Source organism: Haemorhous mexicanus, chromosome 19 (assembly GCF_027477595.1).
Source record: "Haemorhous mexicanus isolate bHaeMex1 chromosome 19, bHaeMex1.pri, whole genome shotgun sequence".
NCBI lineage: Eukaryota > Metazoa > Chordata > Aves > Passeriformes > Fringillidae > Haemorhous > Haemorhous mexicanus.
In genome coordinates, this window is record NC_082359.1 from 13,306,672 (window position 1) to 13,333,729 (window position 27,058).

Here is a 27,058-nt window from a genome sequence, read left to right on the forward strand (position 1 = left end):
AGATAACACCGCCCTGGAGGAGGGGGGAGTGCCTCTGGCTGTCCTGCCAAACGGATCTCGGCTGGACAGGGAGAAAGAACTTTATAGATAAGATGCAATAAACAATCTTGAGACCGAAAAAATGAAGAGCCCTGACTTCTTCGTCAAGCACCGGGCTGGGAAAAGAAACTTTCGAACTTTAGTCGGGGTCACTCTGACCAGCTAGAAAGAGAGACCCCAGCATCCACAGACTTAAAGGGGATGAGAGCTGCACAGAGGGGACTGAGAGGCCCCTGCAGAGAGAAGAGAATGCCAGGGTGAAAGGAGAGGAGGAGTCTGAACTCCTCAGTGCCCTCAGACTCCAGTGTCCCACCAGCCCAGAGCTGCAGGCACCAACCTGAGCTGAGGCACTCTCAGCTGGCACAGAGCTGTGCCCAAAGGCTGCTGACATCACTGGAACTCAGACACCACCCCAGCAAGGGCACTGCCTTGCAGCCACTTCCACACAGCCTGAAGGAGATGAAATATGCTCAGCAGTGGCAGACTTCAGAGCTGAAGGACAAAGAGATTTCCGCCTTGGTAACAGGAGGGCTTCAAAGAATTAAGGATCCAGTCCTCTTTCTGCCACAGAGTTTGCCCAGGAAAAGTCTGGTTCTACTCCTCTGGCAAGTGTTCAGATATCCAACATCACAACTTAGGAAAAAAAGGAAAAATCTGTTGCAATATACATATCCTCATGCACACACGGCAGGCTCTGGAAAGCTGGCCAACACTTTGAAGTGACAGGGGGAAAATAATGCAACAGCAAAGCATGAAAAATTTCTGAAAGAGTCCTACGCCTTTTTAAGCCAAGAATCACTTGCAGAGAAGCATGAATAAGCAGGAGTGTGCTCCAACAGCAGCCACAATCCACAAGTGGCAGATGAAAGCTGCCCCCAGGCAGCAGGACAGGCAGCAGAGCCAGAGGATGATTTCCACCCTCCAGAGCTTGCCCTGGAGTGGGAGAGGGAGCAGGGAGAGGATTCCTGTGCTCCCCTGAGGCACCAGAGCAGCTGCCCTCCCTCTGTGCCCGTGTGTGGGGTGCCCTGAGAGCAGGGAGGGCTCGGGCTGAGCTGTGCCACGGGGTCCCAGTGGCAGCCCTGTGTGCAGCCCTGCAGCAGCTCTGCTCCCAGCAGGCTGCAAGGGAGCTCCCAGCCCTGCAGCCCCTGTGCCTGCCCTTCCCTTCAGAGCCCAGGCAGGCCCCTCCCGAGGGGCTGAGCTGAGCCCGGGCTGCTCCAGCCCCTCTCTGGGGACAGCAATCATCCAAAGCCTCTTGCTCCCCGCCGTGAACAGGGGTCATTATTTTGACAAATTAGTTAAATCTCTCTCAGTCAGCAAGGAGAAGCCTGAATTATTCAAGATGCATCCGTCTTTCTCCCGTACAAAAACGGCCTGTGCAGCAATAAGGGTATTTCACTTGAACCACTTGTGAAAGATGTAAGACAGGCTGGGTTCACTCCAGTGCCCCTTGAAGTCAATGCGAGCCTTTCATTTAATTTTCATTTAATTAATTTCATTAAATTTGCAGATGATGCCAAGCTGGGAGGGGTTGGAAGTTCTCTGGAGAACAAGCTTAGAATTCAAAATGATCTTTGTAGTGTAGAAAACTATCTGAAATAAATAGATGAGATTGAAGAAAGGTAAGGGCAAAGTACAAAGCTGGATAGAGACAATTAAGTGCAGGATGGGGAAGATTGGCCTGGTGACATCAGTGCAGAAAAGGATTTGAAGCAGACAGGATCTGACTAGGAACTCTAGGGACCACTGAGGGCTGAGATGATAATTAACAACTGCAGTACCATTTCAGACTGCTCAGACAACTGACTTTTGAGAATATTTTCCATAGCTGGAAGTGTTGCTCCTTTCATCTCAGTTGGAAAATTCCAGTGATTTTTAGACCTTATAGTGAGATAAGGGATGCACAGCTTTTCCTGTCTGTAGTCCATGCATGCCATCTACAAGAAATGCAGTTTTTCTGGGTAAAAAAGGACAGAGTATTTCATCTCTGTTGCTCAGATCCAATATTGATCACAAAAGCAGGCCCTGTTGTACTGGGAAATGTGCTTTGCACAGCACCAGAGGCAGCAGAACACAGCCCTGTGCCATCCTCCCCTCCCAGCTGCCTGAACTTGCAGAAAGGACAGGGCAGAGTGTGCTCAGCACCCTCCTGACCACACCTGTGCACTAAAGTTCAGTAATTTATGGGGCTGGCATGCAGGCAAATAAGTTTGCAGTGCACAAAGTAAATACTACTTCAAACTTCCTTCTTCCCTTCTTAGATGTGAGAAAATGCTGAAGCTATTGTTCCCACCTGTATTTATAGCATTAGTTGTGAAGCATTCTGATGTGCAAGACAAACCACTGCCTGAAAATTGATCACACTGCATTAAATCCAGAGGATGGAAGAAAAGGCATCCTGTTTTCCTCAGACAGCTAAACAAAAGCCTGGTTTAGGACAGTGAAACCACTGTGGATCAATACTGCTTCATTTCTGTGCCTTTGCACAGTCAGGTAAAATAATAACAACACTGGTGCTGCTGATGAACATTTTATATTTGAACTACTCCCATTATCTAACAGCACTTCAGCATTTTGCAAAAAAACCTCCTGATATCACTTAGAAGAGCACATCAGAGTGAGGGCTCAGAGCTCATGTCACAGATGTGTGTCCCTGTGGGCATTTTTCACATAAACACCTACCCATACAGCATTATCCTCACTGTGGGAATGAAGGAATTAACTGTTCACAGAGCTCTCCCATGGCCACAAAGTGCTGGGCAATGTTATCTGCAAGTGCTATCTGGGATGAGAAATGAAGTCTCACTGCTGTGACGTTGGAGAAAAATCAACCAAACAATGAAAACAATGAAAACATTTGGCATAAACAGGAAAGCCAGGCCAGAAACATTTCCTCTCCCATAGTCCAGAAAAACTTATTAAACAAGCCCAGACTTGTGGAATGGGTAGAAGTCCAGGTGAGGACTGAAGAGATGCAGTTTCTGTTTCATCTCTGCCATCTGACCTGATCCAAGGTGGTTTTTGTGCTCTGTTTATTCATGAATGTTTTATTCACAGCTGCTCCTGTCACAGGGCGGGCTCTGCTGGGCACTGCAGCTCCTGGGCACCGAGGCTCTGCTGCTGGGAGATGCTGCAGGAGCCCTCCCAATAAAAATGTGTCCAAAGGGGCAGTGCCAGGCCTGGCCAGAGCAAAGCCCTGCCCGTGCAGAGCAGCCCAGGCACAGCCCTGGGGCTCAGGGCTTGGCTCTGGCAGCCAGAGCACAGAGAGCTCCCAGAACATGCCCAAGGTCCCTGCAGAGGAGAGGACATCAGCTTTTCCCCCCAAACCAGGCAGCAAAGGCAGCAGTGCCCAGCTCCCAGAGCAGCCCAGGGTGGCACAGCAGGGCAGCCAGGGGAAGCAGAGCCAACCTGAGCCCACGGCTCCTCCAAGCTTCCTTTGATTTCAGAGAAATGACAAGAGAACACATTCAATAAAATATTTCAGGAGCTGGTTTCAGGGAGGCTAGGGAATTGAAGGTGGAGGATAATTTGAAAGCATTTTGTAAGATTTTAGCAGCTTGTTCCCATTGACTCTGATGGGAGTCGTGCTGCTTTGATCTTCCAAACGCTTTCACACTCCTTCCATCCTGACAAGCACTCAGAGCACAGATCTATTCACTGGAAATTGAGCAGAGTCCTGAAGCTTGGCATCTGAACTACCTCCAAACAAGCAAGAGGAGAGAATAGCCAGCCTCTCAGAGGGGCTCCACCTGGACCCAGAGTGCATGCTGTGCTGACACACCTGCGTGTTCTGGGATGGCAGCTGAGGCTGGCAATGACAAAGTCTCGTGGCTGGTCAATCCCCAGGGGTCAATGAGGCCTGTCTGCCTCAGGAGGAGGCTCTGGACTCCCTAAGATGATTCAGGTTTTTTTCAGAAGCAGAGGTGATCCCCAGCATGGAAAGAAGAGAAAAGCTGATTCCAGGATGTGCAGAGTTCCTCCCTGGACTCTTCTCTGCTGCTGTCCCACCCAACCTCTGTGGAGGGATGTGCAAAATCAGGTGGACTGAGATGCAGCAGGTAAGGACAGGGCCCTTCATCCTTCTCTTGCCATTTGTTTGGAAAGCAGGATTCCATACAAAGGAGGGAGAAGGAAATGGAGATGTGATATTTGCAAGAGAGCTATGACTGCTGCAAATCTCAGTGTGGAGTTATTCATCCCTTCAGGAGTGCTGGGAACGAAGCTGCAGATCCAATTTGCTGGTTTCCAAACCCAAACAGAGTTGTTCTTCCACCCTCAGACATGGAAGGAGGTTCCAGAGGAGGATCCACCTGGATCTCTGAGCCTTTCCCTCACACAGGTGCAGGGGATTTCCCTTCCTCTGCAGCAGGGGTGGGTGGGTTTGAGTCCTGCAGGGCTTTCACAGGCTGCACACATCCCTGCACAAGAGCAGCCCCTCAGGGGAGGCACCACTCACACGGACCCTGAGGCTGTCCTGCCTCCTGCCAGGGACAGAAAACCTCCAGAGAACGGCCTGGACACCCTTTTCACCCCGAGGGCTTCCTGCAGATCCCCACTGCTGGCTGGTCCCTGGGGAGGCTCCTTGGAAACAGCCACTCCTATTCCCAGAACTCCTTGTAAAACTTCTGACCAAATTGATGAGAAAAGGCAATTTTCTTAATACAGCAGCTGTGTCCTGCAGAGGCAAGCTCCCTGGCAATGCAATATTCCTCACACAATTTTGAAGTTCACCTACCTTAAGCAAATCTGGCTGTTTCAGCTAAAAGTTGTGCAGCCTTAGGCATTCTTTATCACATGAGCAGATGATCTTTTTAACACCTCGAGTTCCTGAGTTTCCTATCATTCACTAAATCAATCTCCCTTCGTGATGTGTATTTATACCAATGCCCAATTCTATTACAACTCTCTCTCCTGCTTTCTCCATTTCCTCTATTATTCTTTTTTAGGTCTATAATGTCATTTCAGTGCCTTACTCAGAGGCTGTCACTTTGTATTTACGAACTGAAACTTGAATGTGCATTATTACTTTATTTTTATGAAAATCCATGATAACTAATGCAGTGATTCAATTTCTCCCAAGAGGCTTGATGTTTAGTTTCCTATCTGGTCTCCAACCTTCATTCCTCCAAACAAACTTTTACATCTCTATTTACATATTGGGATCATTAAGGTTCTTTTCATCTCCCTGTCTCAATGGCTTCAGAAGCTATAATGGATTTAGGCAGGAGTTTAATTAGGAGCTGCTCTTTTCTGTATTTCAGGCTACATTTCACGTGAAAGGCTCAACTATGCCTCCAACAAATGCAAGGCCTGATGAAACCCCCAGGAGCCCCAGGCTAGGTGAGTTTTAGTGGAGCAGAGAATTCCTAAGTGGGAGATCCTGGTGCTGGGTCTGTTCCACGGCAGGCTGGCACTCATTTGATATCTGGGCAAGAAAATCCCCCTCTGCAGCTGGCCTCTGCTCTGCCGTGACAGCCATGCACACCATCAGGCTGTTTTCAGCAAGGTGTTCCCTTGTTTTCTTCCTGCAGGGAGTGTGTCAGAGTCCCACCTCAGAGACTGCTCTGCCCACTCGTGTCCTGCTGAGAAGGGCAGAGCAGGCACAGGAGGCTGCTCCAGGTCACTGCACTGCCACTGCAGGGGCAGCTCCTGACAGGGGGGCCAGGCTGGGCTCGGGCAAACCCAGCTCCAGGAAAGCCTGGCTCAGGGGGTGCCTCATTCTGGGGCTAAAACCACCAGAAGTCAGGGCAGCCTGCAGTGAGTGCCCACAGGTCTGCCAGCACACACTGGCCAGACTGGGACTGCCTCCAGCACACACTGGTCAGACTGGGACTGCCTCCAGCACACACTGGTCAGACTGGGACTGCCTCCAGCACACACTGGTCAGACTGGGACTGCCTCCAGCACGCACTGGTCAGACTGGGACTGCCTCCAGCACACACTGGTCAGACTGGGACTGCCTCCAGCACGCACTGGTCAGACTGGGACTGCCTCCAGCACACACTGGTCAGACTGGGACTGCCTCCAGCACACACTGGTCAGACTGGGACTGCCTCCAGCACACACTGGTCAGACTGGGACTGCCTCCAGCACACACTGGCCAGACTGGGACTGCCTCCAGCACACACTGGTCAGACTGGGACTGCCTCCAGCACACACTGGTCAGACTGGGACTGCCTCCAGCACACACTGGTCAGACTGGGACTGCCTCCAGCACACACTGGCTCCACCAGCACGGACCAGGTTCCTCCCCACTGCTGCCTGTGCTGCTCAGGGAAGGAATTCCTCCCTCAGACAATGAGATTCTGGGGCCACCCCATTCCCTCTTCTTCCCCAGAAATTTCTTTCCTGCAGTTTTCCTGGGTCGAGCACACTTTATGATACTCAGTGTCTCATTTTATCCATTAAACAGCAACAAACCAACCCAGCAGGCTGTGAAGGAAATGTGTCAGTCCTGAGCCTTGCTGGAGATCAGAGGATAGCTGTCAGCTCCGGACTGCAGAGCCAGGATGAGGTTAATCACACCTGCACCCAGCTCAGAGAATGGAGCACAGGGGATGCTGCCCAGCCCAATCTGCTCGGGGAGCACAGAGCTCCAGATGAGGTGAGACACACACGTTGCTTCACCTGGGAACAAAGGGCACCATTTGCAGAACTGCTTGTCAAGGTGTCTCCAGAAATTAGCAGAGTACAGGCACTGCCCTGCCAGAGGGGCTGTGCTGCTCCTCTGCAGCCCCTGAGAAATCCTGGCCGTGCATTCTGAGCCCTGGGGAAACACTGCCTTTCCAGATTTGTTACAGGCTTGGAACTCAGCTCAGCATCATCAAAAAGTGAGAAGAACTTTCAGGGAAACAGGGGCAGGCATGGCTGTGGCACTGGAACGAGTGCAATTGGCTGTGGCTGCTGTTTGCCTTCAGCTGCTCCAGCCAGAGCCTGCTCAGGCACAAACAGCTCAGTGAGGAACTCCTCCTCTCCTCATCCCATCAAGGGCAGAGCAATCCCATTATCCACATTTGGATTTGCAGGGGCAGAAATGAGATCCAGTCATTAACAGCAGTTGGATGTGTGGGTGCATGTGAGACTGACTCCTTCTTTCACTGCCAGCCAAGTGCAATTAATGTAATGCTCACAGACAATGCATAAAACATACTTTAGGGCCATCCATCGTGCCTTTAGAGCCTCCTCACCAGGGCAGTGATACCTCCCCTCATTACTGGAGCTTCCCTTCTCCCCTCTGCCTCTCAGTGGAATGAAATGGAGCATGTAATGGACTGTCACATTCACAGATCCCATCCTGGAATCAGCTCCAGGTCTGCACCAAGCCCCAGACACTACAACAGCTTTTCACACGCTCACAAATGCTCCAAGAAATTGCTGAGAGCACTCAAATCCCCGAGTCTAGAGAAGATGCCCTAAATTTACTCAAACAAAACCCCTTTACAGCTGCAAAAGAATTACCTGCTTGCAAATAATCACATTATTTTAATAGTTATTATAAGGAAGATTATTTAAGTTGGGAGAAAATACCAGCTTTGTATAATACCCACCTGCTCTAAATACACAGTTACACTTTTAGTTAAAATTGAAGAGCCATTAAAGCCACTTTTTGTAGGTGCTTAGGTTTCTGATTTGCAATTAAATTAATTGGATTTGAATGCCTAAATTGGTTCAGAAATCAGGCTTATCATGCAATGACCAGTTCAACAGGACAATGCTGCAGCCCCAGCTGAAACAGGAGAGCTGTCCAGCATTTCTGTGGGCAGCTGATGGGGGAAACCAAGGGCACTGGTGTGTCCCACAGAGAAAGCCAGCCCCAGAGAGCAGAGCCTGGCACTCGTGTAGAGCACGTGAGAACTGTTACACACAATCATCTCGGGCAATAAACTGCACCCAGGGAACCCCTGGTGTTCTGCCATCTCCAGCACTTTTCAGATTTGTTTGGCTGCTTTACTTTCTTTTCTCTTGAAATCCTTAAGTACTGCATCACTTTTTATAGAAACTGCGAAGAGAAAAAGCACATGGGTAACCAAAAGTCACCATCCTAAAAGAAATGCAAAATGGTCCAGACAGCAAATAAAAGAGAAGACATCTCCATCCAACCTTCCTGCACCGAGTCTGTTACATAAGAAACCTGAAAATATTTCTCAATCCTTCCTTACCCAGCCACCGATGTTTTGTCATGTCAGAATTTGGTATGGGCTGTGATTAGGGGAAATTGAACAGGAGTGATTTCTGGAGAGCCTGTGCTCTGTCCTGGGCAGGGTTATGATGCTATTAACAGCCCTAATGAGGATGCTCACACATTACATTTTACATCCCAAAGCACTCTTGGGGGATTTAGCATTAATGCTCTTTGTCTGCCAAGAAATTCAGCACCATGACACCTTTTGTGTGTCTGCTGAGAGAGATCAGAGCAAGCAGGGCCCACAATGGCCCAGCCATGGCACAGCTGAAAGCCAGAGCCCACAGTGCCACCCTTCAGTGCAGCCCCTCAGAAACCAGCCAGGGAGATCCCATTGCTGTGCACTCTTATTAAGGAGAAATGAAAATCAAGTGTCACACGCTGTGTGCAGGCTGAGCCCTGATTAGAATCTGCAATGCCTGAAATCCCCTCCCAGGTTTAACCATCGGAGCAAGATTCCTTCCTTCATTAGAGAAAGGCAGAGCAGGACAGCATTAAAAATCCAGGTTCACAATGGCCTTTCGACCCCAGCCTTCCCAACTCACCCAGCCTCCCTTCCCCTGCACAGATGCACGTCCAGAGCCAGCCCTGGTTCTTCCAGCTGAGAGCTCTGGGAACCCTGCCAGGATTCCACAGCTCATGTCCAGGACACCCCAGCTCTGACCAGCTTTTCTCTGCTGACTCCAGAAGATGAGCCTCACCCTCAGCAAACACTGACACAGTCCTTGGATTTGAGCACGTTTAAATCAGCTGGAAAGATGGCACCTGTATTTCTGTTTGTAAAGATGGCACCTGTATTTCTGTTTGTAAAAATGGCACAGGTATATCTGTTTGTAAAGATGGCACCTGTATTTCTGTTTGTAAAGATGGCACCTGTATATTTGTCTGTAAAGGTGGCACCTGTATTTCTGTCTGTAAAGGTGGCACCTGTATTTCTGTCTGTAAAGGTGGCACCTGCATTTCTGTTTGTAAAGATGGCACCTGTATTTCTGTCTGTAAAGATGGCACCTGTATTTCTGTTTGTAAAGATGGCACAGGTATTTCTGTTTGTAAAGATGGCACCTGTACTTCTGTCTGTAAAGGTGGCACCTGTATTTCTGTCTGTAAAGGTGGCACCTGCATTTCTGTTTGTAAAGATGGCACCTGTATTTCTGTCTGTAAAGATGGCACCTGTACTTCTGTCTGTAAAGGTGGCACCTGTATTTCTGTTTGTAAAGATGGCACCTGTATTTCTGTCTGTAAAGATGGCACCTGTATTTCTGTCTGTAAAGATGGCACACCTGTATTTCTGTTTGTAAAGATGGCACCTGTATTTCTGTCTGTAAAGGTGGCACCTGTATTTCTGTTTGTAAAGGTGGCACCTGTATTTCTGTTTGTAAAGATGGCACCTGTATTTCTGTCTGTAAAGATGGCACCTGTACATCTGTTTGTAAAGGTGGCACCTGTATTTCTGTTTGTAAAGATGGCACCTGTATTTCTGTCTGTAAAGATGGCACAGGTATATCTGTTTGTAAAGATGGCACCTGTATTTCTGTCTGTAAAGATGGCACCTGTATTTCTGCTTGTAAAGATGGCACCTGTATTTCTGTCTGTAAAGATGGCACCTGTACTTCTGTCTGTAAAGATGGCACAGGTATTTCTGTTTGTAAAGATGGCACCTGTATTTCTGTCTGTAAAGATGGCACCTGTATTTCTGTTTGTAAAGATGGCACAGGTATATCTGTTTGTAAAGATGGCACCTGTACTTCTGTCTGTAAGGATGGCACGTGTACTTCTGTCTGTAAAGATGGCACACATATTTCTGTTTGTAAAGATGGCACCTGTATTTCTGTCTGTAAAGATGGCACCTGTATTTCTGTTTGTAAAGATGGCACCTGTACATCTGTTTGTAAAGATGGCACCTGTATTTCTGTCTGTAAAGATGGCACCTGTATTTCTGTTTGTAAAGATGGCACCTGTATTTCTGTCTCTAAAGATGGCACAGGTATTTCTGTTTGTAAAAATGGCACCTGTATTTCTGTCTGTAAAGATGGCACCTGTATTTCTGTTTGTAAAGATGGCACCTGTACTTCTGTCTGTAAAGATGGCACCTGTACTTCTGTCTGTAAAGATGGCACCTGTATCTCTGTTTGTAAAGATGGCACCTGTATTTCTGTCTGTAAAGATGGCACCTGTATTTCTGTTTGTAAAGATGGCACAGGTATTTCTGTTTGTAAAGATGGCACCTGTATTTCTGTTTGTAAAGATGGCACAGGTATTTCTGTCTGTAAAAATGGCACCTGTATTTCTGTTTGTAAAGATGGCACCTGTATTTCTGTCTGTAAAGATGGCACCTGTATTTCTGTCTGTAAAGATGGCACCTGTATTTCTGTTTGTAAAGATGGCACCTGTATTTCTGTCTGTAAAGATGGCACCTGTATTTCTGTCTGTAAAGATGGCACCTGTATTTCTGTTTGTAAGGATGGCACCTGTATTTCTGTTTGTAAAGATGGCACCTGTATTTCTGTCTCTAAAGATGGCACCTGTATTTCTGTTTGTAAAGATGGCACCTGTACTTCTGTCTGTAAAGATGGCACCTGTACTTCTGTCTGTAAAGATGGCACCTGTATCTCTGTTTGTAAAGATGGCACCTGTATTTCTGTCTGTAAAGATGGCACCTGTATTTCTGTTTGTAAAGATGGCACAGGTATTTCTGTTTGTAAAGATGGCACCTGTATTTCTGTTTGTAAAGATGGCACAGGTATTTCTGTCTGTAAAAATGGCACCTGTATTTCTGTTTGTAAAGATGGCACCTGTATTTCTGTCTGTAAAGATGGCACCTGTATTTCTGTCTGTAAAGATGGCACCTGTACATCTGTCTGTAAAGGTGGCACCTGTATTTCTGTTTGTAAAGATGGCACCTGTATTTCTGTTTGTAAAGGTGGCACCTGTATTTCTGTTTGTAAAGATGGCACCTGTATTTCTGTTTGTAAAGATGGCACCTGTATTTCTGTTTTAGCAACACCAACCCCTTCCACACCCAACACAACATCTGGACAGTGCTGCAGGTGATAAGCAAAAGCAAGAACTCATTTTCTGCCTGTGAGACTCCTGAACTGGCCGAGCAGTCATTGTGGTGTAACCTCTCACTGCGTGTGACAAAGCAGCACAGAGCTCTGTGCCGGGAGCTGGGGGTGGCTCAGAGATAAATAAATGCCTCCCCCCACCAGAAAGGGTGGCAGACTGCCCTGGGACCTCTCAGCAGGAAGAATGGCAGGGTGCAATCACTGACACAAGGCCCTGGTTTGGAGGCAGTGTCAGGGGATGCTCTGAGCCCAGGTCAGCTCTCGCTGCTCTCAGGGTGACACCGTGTGCTGCCAGTGCTGCTCCCCAGGGCACTGCCTGCTCCTTGCTCCCTTGGGACACCCCAAAACCCTTCTCAGGGAGAGGATGGGGCACTGCCCACAGCCAGGGCTCAGTGGGCCATGAGGTGGGGCTGGCAAGCAGCTGAGACCCCTGCACGGCCTGTGCAGTCCAGGGGGATGGGACACTGCCCCAGGGGATCTCCCCCTGCTCAGATCTGGCACTCAGGAACACCTGAGGCACCTGGAGAACCCTCCCCTCCTCCCTGAGGGGATGGGATCAGCCCTTGAGGGGTGGGATGGTGCTCAGGACAGCAAGGGAACGGCTGTGCCAAGCCTGGGTGGCATTACACACACACACCCAGCAGAGAGAGGCACTCCTGGCACCTGCCAGGGCTGCTGAGTCCTGCCCCAGAGCCACTCCTTCCCTCCCCAGTGTGGCACTGGGAGCAGCCCAGCTGAGCTCAGCCAGGGAGAGCTCTGAACAGCCACAGAGCTGCTCCCAGCCGTGCCTCAGCTCTGGGGACATCCATCAGCCCCTCCTGCTCCAGCAAATGGTGACACTTGCTTCTGGGAGCCCCCTGGCATCACTGCTCACATATCCTTCCATTCTGCCTCCTTCTTTTCATGGATGCAGACACATACCTCCCTACAGAGGAAGAGAAATACCCACAGGATCATCCCAGCCCCTACAAGAACACATATTTTTTTTTTCCCATGAAGAACCAAAACCCCAGATTCCTGGCTATCTTCTGTAGAGTTCTGAAGAAGCCTCAACTCAGAAATTATTTGGATTTTTTTTCCATTACAGAGAAGTTTTTATCTTACAAGCCTCTAGCATTTCAGAAACATGAAGGAGGTGCAGGCAGCAGTGACTGTGGCAGTCCCACAGGGGTTTTCAGCATGGATGATTACAAAAAGGCAAATAACACCACAGAAACCTCGTTACTTCCCAAAATTCACATCACAATGATGAATTGGCAGAATATGAAAGAGACAAATCCAGGAACTCCAACAGCTTTAGGTGAGTTCCAGACAATTCCTGGGAGGTGCAAGTCTGTTGTATTGGTTCCACATTCAGAATTCATCTTTGCCACGTCTGTTTTTCATACCAGAGATGGATTAAAATTGTGCCTTCTCCCTCTATAACCAACCCCAGCAGCTCATGAACTGAACTCTACAGCCATTATTACAACTCTTAGTTTTGACAGTGCATTTTCCTGAGTCTATCTCGTATTCCTAGAGCAGAGCACAAAAAGCATTTTCATTTTTAAAGTTGCTCCATCCTAAGGTGAAAAGGTCAGATGGATTCTGATGTCAGGAATACTGAAACTGAGTTGAAATGACAGGACGTGATTTCATCATTTTCTATCAAAATGAAATGTTTAGACATTGCAGAAAATAAAAACATACATTTGCTACCTTAAACCAAGATTGTTTCCAAGACAGATCAGATTTTTTTGGGGCTGGAATAAGGCAGTTCAGCTGGCTGGAGAAATCCCTTTACATTATGGAAAACCATGGCACAACCTGGATCTTCACTGAGGCTCTCTCAAGCAGATTCATCAGCTGTGTTATATTATGTATATAAAATATTGCACATCCTGGCTAGCCAGCGGGGCAGATCACTGCTTCTCAAACCAGGGCTTGCTCCTGCTGGCTCTGCTCTCTGCCCTGCCCCTGGGCAGCAGGCTCCCTCTCTGACCCCTGCCCTGAGCCCTGCAGCAAGCCCGGGGTGAGCACTGGGCTCCCCGGTGAGCTGCTCACACCTGGGGGTCCCTGGGGTCACCTCACACCTGGGGGAGCCATGGGGTCACCCTCATACCTGGGGGAGCCATGGGGTCACCCTCAGACCTGGGGGTCCCTGGGGTCACCCTCAGCTGCTCACACCTGGGGGGTCCCTGGGTCACCTCACACCTGGGGGTCCCTGGGATCACCTCAGCTGCTCACACCTGGGGGGTCCCTGGGTCACCTCACACCTGGGGGTCCCTGGGGTCACCCTCATACCTGGGGGGTCCCTGGGGTCACCTCAGCTGCTCACACCTGGGGGAGCCTGGGGTCACCTCACACCTGGGGGAGCCTGGGGTTACCTCACACCTGGGGGAGCCATGGGGTCACCCTCAGACCTGGGGGGTCCCTGGGGTCACCTCAGACCTGGGGGAGCCATGGGGTCACCCTCAGACCTGGGGGGTCCCTGGGGTCACCTCAGACCTGGGGGATCCCTGGGGTCACCTCAGCTGCTCACACCTGGGGGTCCCTGGGGTCACCTCACACCTGGGGGGTCCCTGGGTCACCTCACACCTGGGGGTCCCTGGGGTCACCTCACACCTGGGGGTCCCTGGGGTCACCCTCAGCTGCTCACACCGGGGGGTCCCTGGGGTTACCTCACACCTGGGGGTCCCTGGGGTCACCTCAGACCTGGGGGGGTCCCTGGGTCACCCTCAGACCTGGGGGGTCCCTGGGTCACCCTCAGATCTGGGGGATCCCTGGGGTCACCCTCACACCTGGGGGGTCCCTGGGGTCACCTCAGACCTGGGGGAGCCATGGGGTCACCCTCAGCTGCTCAGACCTGGGGGTCCCCGGGGTCACTCCCCCAGCCCTGCCTGGAGGGTTGTGTGTGTCAGTGCCCCCACGGGAGCTCACACACTGCCCTTTCCAGCTGGACACAGTGGAACTCAGGGAGCCAGGAAGGTGCTGCCAGAGGGACATCCAGGAGAACTCTGGACATGCAGAGCACAGGCTGAGGCAGGAGCAGAGAGCACCCCCACTCCATTCTCTGCTCCCTCTGATCTTTTACTCTGTCACACCAGTGACTTCAGAAGGGTTCAACTCCTCCCTGAAGTGCACCAGTGTAAGGGAGAAAAGGAACAGCTGCTAAAAGTTTCATGCTTTGAAACACTCCCTGCTTCAGGCTGCTTCACATGCTCTGACACTTCAGCTCCCGTAAAGTCTGTCACATGATTCAAAAGATGTTATTTTGCCACTGATAAAGCCACACTAAGTGTTAGTGAAAGATTTATTAGCCTGCAGTAATATTCTACAAATTGCCAAGTGTGCTGCTCTCCCCTCGAATACGCTCCAAAGTGTCAGAGCAGAGCAGCTGCCAACCCTTCCTAGGAGCAGAAGGGAGTGCCCATGATGGAGCTGGGGCTGCAGCAGCATCCTGGGGAGCAGGGGGGGCCAGCAGCCCTGCACAGCTCACCCAGGGACACCAGGGACACCAGAGGGTGAGCACAGTGCCATCCTGGGGAGCAGGGGGGCCATCCTGGGGAGCAGGGAGGGCCAGCATCCCTGCACTGCTCACCCAGGGACACCAGGGACACCAGGGACACCAGAGGGTGAGCACAGTGCCATCCTGGGGAGCAGGGGGACCAGCATCCCTGCACAGCACAGCCAGGGACACCAGGGACACCAGAGGGTGAGCACAGTGCCATCCTGGGGAGCAGGGGGACCAGCATCCCTGCACAGCACAGCCAGGGACACCAGGGACACCAGAGGGTGAGCACAGTGCCATGCTGGGGAGCAGGGGGGGCCAGCATCCCTGCACTGCTCACCCAGGGACACCAGGGACACCAGAGGGTGAGCACAGTGCCATCCTGGGGAGCAGGGGGGCCAGCATCCCTGCACAGGTCACCCAGGGACACCAGGACACCAGGGACACCAGAGGGTGAGCACAGTGCCAGGCAAGCCCCCACAGCCACAAGAGGCTGCACAGCTCTGGGGAAGCTGGCCAAGGGAGAGAAATAGAGCTTGGGTAGGAAAAGGTGTTTTACAGAAAGGGTGATGAAGTTCTGGAATGTTCTGCCTGGGGAGGAGGTGGAGTCACCAGCCTGGGTGTGTTTAACAAAGCCTGGATGTGGCACTGGGTGCCCCAGGGCTGGGTGGACTCGATGGTCTTGAAGGTCAATTCCAACCCAGTGATTCTGGGAATTCAGTGAATTCCAATAAATCTGTGAATTCTGGGATTCTGTGAAAGGGAATTCCCAGAGAAGGCCACTCTGGACACCCTGCAGGGCTCTGGGGTAATGCCCAGGCTGTGCCAAGGATGCCAGCAGCAACACCAACCCCCTTCCCTGTGCCCAGCAGCCCCCTGCCATCCAGGCAAAGGCCCTGGCAGCCTCCCTGGCAGCCCTGGCACGGCTGCAGGGCTCTGGAGGAAAAGCACACAGCCTTGGGTAGCACACCCATCCAACAGCAGCCCTCTAGGAAATGCAGAGCACAAAACAGGGGCAGAGCCCTGAATCCTGAATTCCCAGGGCTGGCCCCAGCTCTGGGTGACTCCTGCAGACTTTCAGGTGTCTGATCAAAGAAAATGAACAAAAAGCAGTTTTCAGGGTAACCAAATGCAGATTTTCAATTAACTCGTCAAACTGAAAACCCAGAGCACTGGAAAGTGTTGCTTTGGAAACTTCCAGGCTTTGTTGAGCCTTGAAAAAAATGGCCATTTGGAAACAGAAATGTCTTTTCAAAATGAAAGATTAAAAGAAGCTGATTTTTCTTCTCTCCTTATTCTTGATTAATATCACCTCAAGAGTTTATTCTTTACTAAAACCTCAGCAAAAATAAAGTCTGCTCAAAATCTTTTTTCCCATAAGTTCAGCAGGAGTTTTACTATCCACAAATGGTCAGTGCCTGACAGCACTTTGAAATTTACACCTTAACTTTTCTGTGTCTCAGTCCTCATTAGTGAAACACAGTCTGTAACACACCTCCATTTTTTGGTTATTCTGTCAGCTTGGACCAAGTAATTCCTGATAATCGTTTGTCAACAAAAATATTGTTCAGTGGACTAAATCCTGCTCTGACCTATTCAGCCACGTTCAGGTAGGTGCAGCTGGGCACAGAAAGTCAGTGCAGAATTTGGACCAGCTCTTTAAAGTTCTTTGAAGTTTCAGATGAAAGAAGTGAGTAATAAATGTGGACCCTGAAACGAAAAGAAGAATGAGGTTCCCTCATTCTGCAAGGAAAATGAGCTTAACCTCATCATTAATCAGCCCCAAAAAAACAGGAATAAAAGCTAAGCCACGAAGACATAATCAATCTGTTAGATGCTACTTGACAGCTGCACTGAAAAACAGCAACAGTAGAGACCCACAGAAATGTAATCTTAATCTTTATATTTCAGTGGGCATCTTCAGCAGGTTTTTCTTCCATTTTCTATTCCCCCCTCTGCTGCCCAGAACAGAAACTCTAATTACTGCTGCCTGCTGAAGGCTGCCCAGTAATTATCTATCTTTATCCTCATTAGATGCCTGCGAACGAGGCTCACTCTGAACCAGAGCAGGTAAACTGGAAACTCCAGACACATTTTCAATTCAGAGCTCACTTTGAACTGGCAACTCCTCTTAGCCGTGCAGAAACCTCTCTGCGGCTGCGGAGGGGACAGAACGTCCTGATGGCCGGGGGGTGACAGCCGGCTGTGACCCAGGGCTGGCTGTCATCAACACCCCGTTAATGGGCTGGGTGTGGGGACACTCACAAAACACCAGCGCTGACTGGGACACTCACGTCCCTACAGGCATTGCAAACACCAGAAAGCAAAACTGGTTTGTTACGAGTCTTCCAAACGATGTATTTGTTTAAAATCTTTTTTTCCCCAATTCACCAAAAAAATGAAATAGAAGATGAGTGAGTTAGTAAGGACTTGGTCCATTAACTCCCACAGCATAAGAACAAATCATTTCCTTCTGTTTCCAAATCTAAATTAAGTCCAACCATTTGCTATATTTGGCAGATTTACCAGATCCAAAAAGGCTTCACAGAAGAGAAAAAACCCCAGAGCTCAAAGGTTCCCAATAATACAGCCAGAAAGACACGTTTAACCAGCAAATACCAACATGGGGGCTAATCAGGTACTCAGGAACACTGAGAAGATTCTAAAAGGGAAGCACTACAAATACTGAACTTTGAAATTGCTGGGCTTCATCTCATGTATAAGAAATTACCGTGACAAAATTATTTAAAACAAGTCCAATGAGCATAGAAATTGCAATTGTTTTTGCCAGAAAAGCTCAGGAAGAACCATGTGCACCTCTGGCCAGCTCTGTTCTTCACTCACTCTGCCCGAGCTGTCACTGGCTCTGTGACAGGGAGCCAGCAAACTGGTGGCATGTCTCACACCTCCCAAAGGCCAGTGCCTGCTCACTCACCTGTGCCCACAGCGGCACAGAACACCCAGCAGGAGGGAGGTGCCAGCTGCTGGGCTGGGAGGCTGAGGAGCTGCTGGAGCCAGAGGAGGCAGAGCAGAACCCTCAGCAGCCCAGCAGCTCTGGGCAGGGCCAGCTCCCAGAGCCCATGGGGTAACAGCCATTCCCAGCAGCTGGGAGGGAATTCCACTGGGAATTCCATTCCCACCACTGGAGGATGGCCTGGAGGGTTTATGATCGTTTTGAGACATCCTGATTATAAAAAAAACAAATAATCAAAAAATTCATTTTTAACTTTCATTTGTAGCTGCATCTCTCGTTTCCTCTTCTCCAGTGACAGCCACAGAGAGCTTGTGAAAGATCAAAGCTGCTGCAGACAAGGCACCTTCTGTGTCACCTCTGGAACCCTCTGTCCCTTATCTGCCACCATCACTGCCAGCAGCTCCTTCCTCTTCACCAGCCACCAACAGACAGAGGAGTGCAGGACTGGTTCCTCACAGGGCTTTATGGTAATACTGGCTCCTGCTGAAAGCCTCCAAGAGGCACAGATTGCCCCGAGGCTCCAGTGTGACCCCCCCATTCCAGGAGCCTGCAGGCACTCCTGGCACTGCCCACACAGCAGCCCTGAGCCACCCCCAGGGCACTGCCAGCACTGCCAGCACCCCTGCACCTACAGCCCCCGCCTGCAGAGCAGGGACAGGCAGCTCTGGAAATGCTCCCCAAGTGGGGAGGGTCAGGCAGCCCCACGTGTTGGACGAGCAGGATGGAAATTGGGATTTTGTGTTTGGTTTGTTGCTTCACTGGAGCGAGCTACACAGCAATAAGAGCAATAATAAATCTTGGTGTTCCAGCAGCTGGGCAGTCAGAAAATGAAAGGACTTGTTCCATTAGAGAACAGCACTGCTCTGCAGGGCCTCTGCCTCTCTGGAAGGAGCAGCCTGATCCTACCTTAATGACGTCTTCATCCGATGATCTGCATTCCACAGAGTCCACGAGATCTGTCACAGTCCCATCATCTTCCACAGAAACCACCTTGACAGGGACAGCCACTGTCTTCCCAGTGAGAATGGCTGTGTTCAGGATCTCTGCTTCCTAACAGAAAAGGAAACAAAAGGCCACTTGGTGTGTGTATATATATATATATATGTATATTCTGCTATTAATTCATTAGCACCACCTGCATTCACCTTCAATTCCTCATGGCTATGGCAAGGACTGCTCCCAGGGCAGCAGGCAGGACAGGCAGATTTCCTCCCTGCACTCCTGGCCACGCTGCCAGCTGTGACTCAGGGCTGCTGAGCTATCTGTGATGCCCTAACTGCTATCTGTGCCTTAATTTCTGTCTGTGCCCCAACTTCTGTCTGTGCCCTAATTTCTGCCTGTGCCCCAACTTCTGTCTGTGCCCTAATTTCTGTCTGTGCCCTAATTTCTGTCTGTGCCCCAACTTCTGTCCTGCCCCAACTTCTGTCCCATCAATGTTCCCTGGGGGCCAGAGTAGCCAGCACCCAGAGTGACCCTGCACCACAGGGACAAACACCCCTGGATGTGGCAGCAGGGACACCTCCAGGCTGAGCTCATCTTGATTATTGCCTAAAAATGTCCCAAGTCTGGCTGCTTTACCCCTTTCTGAATGGTTTCCTACAAACACTGACATTCTGTGCTGGGAGTGCCCCTCTGCTGGACACCCAGGCTGGCACGTGGGCACAGCTCAGGGCAGGGTTTGAGCTGCTCTGCCAGGACACTCCGAGCACTGATTGCTGCCCGAGTCCTCCCACCCCTAATTGCAAGATCCTGCTCATTTCTGGAAAGGTCTCTGAGCCTTGCAGAGCTGTGCCTGTGAAGCTGGGACCATCCTGTAGAACAAGAGGCTCTGGATTTCAGCTGGCTCGTGTGCAATAAAGGCTCCCAGAGCCCCCCAGGTGCTAAATTCTCATTATCTAAATAGCTCCCACTCTGAGCTCTGAGACTGACCTGATTTTACTCCTGGAAGCCAAGAGGGGGGATTGGAACCAAGCTACCAGAAGATGATGACTGCTCCTGCTGCCTCTTGGGCTAAAGGGGAGAGGCTGAGATTTTTCTCCTCTAAAGTATTCATATCAAAAAGATCTTTTCCTCTTACTTAAAGGAACAGACACACTTTATTCAGACTCAAAGCAATATTTAAAGAAAGAAAAACCCCTCCTGGTCACTTGCTAGCTGCTTTGCTAAGGTTGCCCCATCCTCACCGTGATCTTTAGGGAAGGGAGAAAGAGGATTTCACAAAAAGAGAACTTGAGAAGAAAATCCTCTCCCTCCCTCAGCACAAAAGCCCTTCAGGTATTTTTAAACTGCAGTTCATCCAGGGCTGAGAATACCTGCCTGTGCCCTCGGGTCTGCCTTGAGCACGCACGGCTCCCCGTGCAGAGCGTACTGCTCGGGCACGGAGCTCTCAGCTTTGCTATCAACTTTCCAGGTTCTGTGGCTTTTCCCAGGCCTGGGCTCTGCACCCAGGTTCCCCAGCACCTTCTGCTGCTCCCGTAGGCTCTGCAGAGCTGCAGGGGGGCAGCTGGCAGCACAAGCACTGTTAGCACCCGCTGCAATTACAGCACCAGTGTCAGGCCCTGCTGCAGCACTCGGGCACCAATCTCATTTCTCTGTGACTGCTGCAGGCCACAGCACCTACCAAGCTGCTCACACCTCGTGCTGAGCTGCCAAGAGCTGCTCCCCCAGGCAGCCACAGCCCCCTTCCTCCCCTGCATCCATTAGTGTGACCCTGGCAATTATTTCATAAAGCAAAGGGAACTTTAATAACGCAGCCTTTGAAGCAGCGTGATTAATGAGCTCTGCTTACCCAAGGCAAATGGAATTTCCCCTGGTAAGAGCCACTAAGTGAGAACCAGCCTCAGAAGCTCCATGAATTTCTTCTGAGTCTCTGAGTTTTGCAGGGCTGCCTTTGGATGCTCTGAACACAGAGTGCATCCCAGGGCAGTCGTCCCTGCCCCTGGCTGGCATCAGCAGCCCACTGCCCTGCCCCTGGCTGGCATCAGCAGCCCACTGCCCTGCCCCTGGCTGGCATCTGCTGCCCACTGCCCTGCCCAGAGCCCCTGGGGAAGCTGCATCTGGCAGTGCTGTGCCAGCCCAGCTGGCACTGGGTGACACTGGCAAGAACAGGGTGACACTCAGCAGGCACTGGGCTGGCCTGCCCTGCAGTCACTGAGCTGTGTGCTCTGCCTGCAGGGGTTTCTGCCCCTTCCCAGGGAAGGACCCCTCAGGGCATGGGGAAACACCAGCACTGACCCAGCTCACCCTCAGGCACAGGGAAATGCCCCTGCAGGCTCCTGTTTAACAGCCAGGAAGGGCTGGACATCCCTGCTAAGGCATGTGCAAACTGCTTCATTCTGAGGAAACAAACACCATGCTTTCTTAGCCACACTGAGATTTATAGTTCAGAGCCTCAGCCTGTGGAAGCTATAAATCTAAATAGTTACTAATTTATAACTGTTGCTTTTTGCTGCTTGAGTGGAAAAGGAATCTCCTGAAGAAATATGATGTTCTTTATCTATAACTAACACAGATTACAGGAGATAAGATGTCAGGGCACCTCAGGATGGGAATAGTTATGCTTCTGCAAAGCTACAGCCAGAGAGTCTCAGTGGTAAAAGTTGATTCCCTCAGCAGCTATTAAAAAGGTGCTGAACTTTCTCTAACTATTAACACAGCACAGCTCTATAATTCACTTACTCTGAGCCCCTCCAATAATAAAATGAAATAATCAGAGAAAAACATGTCTCTGCATGTAACAGAAATGGAAGACCAGGTAATCTTTATTCTGAAATTGCTACCATGGTAAATAAACAGTAATACTTTAAAGAAGATGCCAGAGTGAGTGTTCTTTGCTTACTGAAGAGATTCATATTAAATAACTGAGCATATTAAGCCCTCCAGCAGAAACATATTCAGAAGATGTACACAGTAAGCATCAATTTAAGTTGAAATGCAGAAGTGAATACCTATTAGGTTTTTTCAATTTTAATAGGTAGCTTCCCTGAAATTTAATTTCCCTTCAGACATCTTTTGCTTTATCTTTCCTAGGGTGAAAAAAAGGACTTTACAGTATCTTTATAAATCTTTCCAAATTTCTGTTTCTGTTGTCTGTGTATACAGTCTGTGTGTATACATGTATATATGACTTTTGAAAGAAATCAGTGCATGGCTGACTCGTGTTCAGCTGTGACCCAGCTGCACCTGAGCCTGGCACACAGGGGGTCCTTTCTGACCTTGGTCTGAGCTGGCTGGAAATGCTCCTCAGCCCCTTGCCCTGCATCCTGTCCAGCCACACTGAGCACTGCACTCACCTCCCTGCATTAATCACCAGTCACATGTACTGCTGCTTTTCTCTGGAACTGAAGTGCCTCCTGCACACTCACACCCTTCAGGAGGAGAAGGGCTTGTCCTGCTACAGCCCACAGGGAAAAGGAGATTAAAACCTCCCCAGGACACTGTAACTCCTGTTCTAGAAGCACAGCAGACCTCCAGAGACATTCTTCATTAGAGCAGTGGAATATATCTGCAGGCTAAAAATCTAATTTCAAAAATCAAGAACGTTCCTCTCGGGTTTCAGGAGGTACCTTGGCTCCTGGGTTATGTTCAGAGTGCAGTCAGGGAGAGAACAAACTGACCCCTGAGATCTCCTCTAGTCCAGAGCAGGCACAAACGAGACTGAAGAGCTGCCTGAAAACCCCTCCCACTGACACTCCTTCAATTCTCCATTTTCTCCTTTCCAATGCATTTTCTATTAATCAGCATTAAGTGGAGCATTAATCCAGGGTCCCACCTTGAATCTTTTCATGATTTAGGTAGAACAGACCCAGATTTGCCCCTGCTCAAGCAGCAGCCATCCTGCCCATATCACAGGATCCACGCTTCAGTCATGCAGAACTAATTTCAAATCTTATTTAGCATCAACTCTCAGAATTAAGCAGCTAAGTGACAGCTGTTTAATTAACTCCTTAAGCTGATTAGAAAGCATTACAGAAATCCCCCCAAGGAAGAGTTTATAACTGTCAAGAGAGCCTAAGGCCATGTTAATGCTTCTGTTTAAATTTAGTAAGCTTCTAAACCAATAAACTCTAAATGCTTGACATTCTCATGGATGTGGTCAAACTCAGCTTTTTCCTCCTGTTCCACTGCAAGGGCAGGAACCAGAACCAGCGGGAGAGAAGGGATTTGAGGAGTCAGGAGGCAGCAGCTGAAGAGAAAAGCCAGGAGCTGCATCCCCCCCAGGAGCTGCTGCGGGTCGTGGCACCAAGCCTCCTCCAGTCGGGATTAGCTCCGAGCTGGAGCAAAGCTGAGCTTGCACCTGAAATGCAGAGTCATCTCCCAGCCCCTGGCTGCAAGGAAAAAGGGTTTGTTCATCGCCTCTTAAACCCTAAATCCACCTCTAATGATAAGATTATGGCAGCTGAAGTACAAGTTTTAGAAGCAGCTGGTGGGGCTAGATACAAAGGGGTGCAGAGGAACCAGAATTGCTCCCAAGCAGATTTCCTTGCCTGTAGTGCATTATTGTCAGCTCTGAGCTGGCAAGCAGCTTCAAATACAGAAAATATAATTCTGATTTCCTTATTTCCCCTGTTGTCTCCAGATTCTTTAGGATGTGCTGGAAAAATGATTGAAAAATCAGCAGCAATTCTTCTGTGTCCAGGGGAATAAAGGAGCAGTGGCCAGAAATAACCCAAATTAATTTGTGAGACCTTTAATACAAACAGAAGAGTTCAAAGTACAAGCTGAAATACTGCGAGTATGAGAAATCATGGTGAAACCTGAACGAGAAAATGTGAAAAGACTGACATGAACCACAAGGTTAAATGTTTGGTTTAATGTGGGCACCTTTCATCACACAGAACAAAATCTGAACTCCCTGGGAATGGGAGGGAGGAGGGGGATATAAGCAAATTAATCCCATTTCATTCAAGACCTTGCTACTTAATCAGTTTCCCTTTTTCCTCCTGCAGGCAGGAGAGCTCCAGGGGCAGATGTGCTGACTCAGGGTAAAAAGGTGCAGCCCAGGAACCTGATGCACCTTTCCCTGGACACATCTGCCTGCTGACTCCCACTCTCCCACAGCTGCTAGAGAGGGGAAATGGATTCTTTGAATGGCAGAATGTGATTGCAAGCCATTGTTTAGAAAGGAGTGGGTGGCAGAATCAATACTAGAATATATTTTACACCCTTTCTTCCTCAGCCTGTGATTCCTGGAGTGATTTTGCTCCCTGTGGTGGGGGTGACACCTCCAGCCACGCTGCCACTCCTCCTCATGGGGCAGAATCACTGGAGGGAGCAGATGGGGCAAGGATGAGCAGTGAAACAAAACCCCAAACACACACCAAGCCCAGCAATCCCAATTTTCCATTAAAAAACAGAGAACAGCCAATGGCTGGATTGTGCTGTAGGGAAAAAGCAACATGGCATAATCAGAGAGCCTGGCTGCCCCTCCTACTGTCACACACAAGGCATCCAGGAAAAATACCTAATTACATTTAATCTCAGACTTTACTTTGGCAAAGCCTTCCAGCTATTTTATACTGTCATTAAGGAACTTTCATCTGGGTGTAGATAGAATCTATCACTGAGGCTGGAGGAGGGGTGGGGAAGAAAAGCTGAAGATGTAACCCAGTGCTGAGAGCAGCAAAGAGGGGACAAGGAGCAAAGGGAGAGGCAGGGGGTACAAAGGAACAGGGGGAGCATTAGAAGGTGACCAGCAGGGAGAGGTTTTCATTACACAGCCTGTGATGCTCAGTAAAAAGCTCAAGAAGGCCAGAAATGCATCTCAGCAGGGAAATGCAGGTGCTGCTGTGGCTGCCCCATGGGGCCAGGCTGGTAATTCCCTTGTTTCACAGGGTGTGCAGCCAGTCCTGACTGTGGACACTGCCTATGATTGCAGGATGCAATTCCACAGCTCTGAGTGATGAAAAAAGCCAGGAAATAAATCATCTCACTCCCAGGGAGAGAAAAACACATTTGCCTGGTGTGTCCCTTCCTCTTACCTCAGTCTGCCTCGTGGGCTCAGCTGGAGTGGTTCTAAACAGGGATTCTGGGTTTGTTTTGTGCTTCTGCTGTGTCCAGCCCCCTCAGAATGGGGTCAGGCTGCTGCAGCAGCCAAGGGCAGCGACAGCTCCCTGGCAGCTGCAACATGGCAAACACAAGAAATGCAGAGTGCTGGGGCTCACTGCCAGCTCTGCTGCTGGGACAGAGGCACCCAAGGGCTTCAGGTCTCCAACTGGGACTTCCCTGAGCAGAAGTGATGTTAAACCTGGGCTTTCTGTGTCTCTGGAGAGGGCCATGAGCACTGGACAGGCTGGGACAGCACCAGCACAGGCACCAGGCTGCCCTGGTGTCCTGCACACCCTGAGAGCTGGGGAGGCAAGCCCTCCCAGGGCAGGTCCCTTTTTCCTGGCTGCAGAGGCAAGGTAAACTTCATTTGTCCCAGGTTTAAGGTGACAAAGTGCCTTTGATGTGCAGCCCTTAGGAGCTGTGCTAGCACCTGTTGGGCTGTTTGCAGTGCTAAGTAGGCTACCACCATCCCCGGGAGCTGCCACGCACCTTCCCTGCCTATCAAAGTCTCTCCCAAGAAGCCCCCGAGTTGTCAGGCTGTGGTTCTTCAGAGGAATTGCTAATTAATTCACAGGCCCCAAAGTGTAACTCCACAAAGCTGTGTGTGCATACTTGATTTTGGTCTCTAGACAGGCTGCTAGCTGCTCATCAGCACAGCTTGCTCTTGAAAGGAAACAAACAAACAAACAAAGTGTTTGGGGAGGATCTCTTCCTGGCTTTGCCCCAGCAGGCTGCCAGGCACCAGCACGGCAGGGACAGGCTCGGGGACCCTCAGGGCAGCCAGTGCAGAGCAGCAGAGCTGGGAACTGCCCCAAGGGACGGGAGATCCCCGTGCCTGCTGCACTCAGGGCTGGGCACCCTGGCAGGGCCACCCCGTGCCCAGTGAGCCAAAGGCAGTCAGGGTTTCACACACAGGGTCAGGGTGCCCGTGACACCAGGAAGGGTCAGGGTCTCCCACCCTGTGCTGGCCCCTCTGCTCCGTGGTGCAAAGGGAATTCCACAGACCCAGCTGGGAACCCTTCCCATCTCCCACCCTGTGCTCCAATGGGCAAAGGGAATTCCACAGACACACTGGGAACCCTTCCCATCTCCCACCCTGTGCTCCAATGGGCAAAGGGAATTCCACAGACACACTGGGAACCCTTCCCATCTCCCACCCTGTGCTCCATGGTGCAAAGGGAATTCCACAGACACACTGGGAACCCTTCCCATCTCCCACCCTCTGTTCCATGGTGCAAAGGGAATTCCACAGACACACTGGGAACCCTTCCCATCTCCCACCCTGTGCTCCAATGGGCAAAGGGAATTCCACAGACACACTGGGAACCCTTCCCATCTCCCACCCTGTGCTCCGTGGTGCAAAGGGAATTCCACAGACCCAGCTGGGAACCCTTCCCATCTCCCACCCTGTGCTCCATGGTGCAAAGGGAATTCCACAGACCCAGCTGGGAACCCTTCCCATCTCCCACCCTCTGCTCCGTGGTGCAAAGGGAATTCCACAGACCCAGCTGGGAACCCTTCCCATCTCCCACCCTGTGCTCCATGGTGCAAAGGGAATTCCACAGACCACTGGGAACCCTTCCCATCTCCCACCCTGTGCTCCAATGGGCAAAGGGAATTCCACAGACCCACTGGGAACCCTTCCCATCTCCCACCCTCTGCTCCATGGTGCAAAGGGAATTCCACAGACCCAGCTGGGAACCCTTCCCATCTCCCACCCTGTGCTCCATGGTGCAAAGGGAATTCCACAGATCCAGCTGGGAACCCTTCCCATCTCCCACCCTCTGCTCCATGGTGCAAAGGGAATTCCACAGACACACTGGGAACCCTTCCCATCTCCCACCCTGTGCTCCATGGTGCAAAGGGAATTCCACAGACACACTGGGAACCCTTCCCATCTCCTACCCTGTGCTCTATGGTGCAAAGGGAATTCCACAGACACACTGGGAACCCTTCCCATCTCCCACCCTCTGCTCCATGGTGCAAAGGGAATTCCACAGACCCAGCTGGGAACCCTTCCCATCTCCTACCCTCTGCTCCGTGGTGCAAAGGGAATTCCACAGACCCAGCTGGGAACCCTTCCCATCTCCCACCCTCTGCTCCATGGTGCAAAGGGAATTCCACAGACCCAGCTGGGAACCCTTCCCATCTCCCACCCTGTGCTCCAATGGGCAAAGGGAATTCCAGAGACACACTGGGAACCCTTCCCATCTCCCACCCTGTGCTCCATGGTGCAAAGGGAATTCCACAGACCCAGCTGGGAA

General features: G+C 50.4%; 1 protein-coding gene across 1 annotated transcript in view; it reads right to left on the bottom strand.

The window, feature by feature from the left end:
- TMEM132D (transmembrane protein 132D) overlaps positions 1 to 27,058 on the bottom strand; it is a 208,189-nt gene that overhangs the window by 21,779 nt on the left and 159,352 nt on the right. The window contains exon 5 of the mRNA XM_059863227.1: positions 18,654 to 18,797. Coding sequence (XP_059719210.1) covers positions 18,654 to 18,797 — 144 coding nt within the window. The remainder of the gene's footprint in view (positions 1 to 18,653; positions 18,798 to 27,058) is intronic.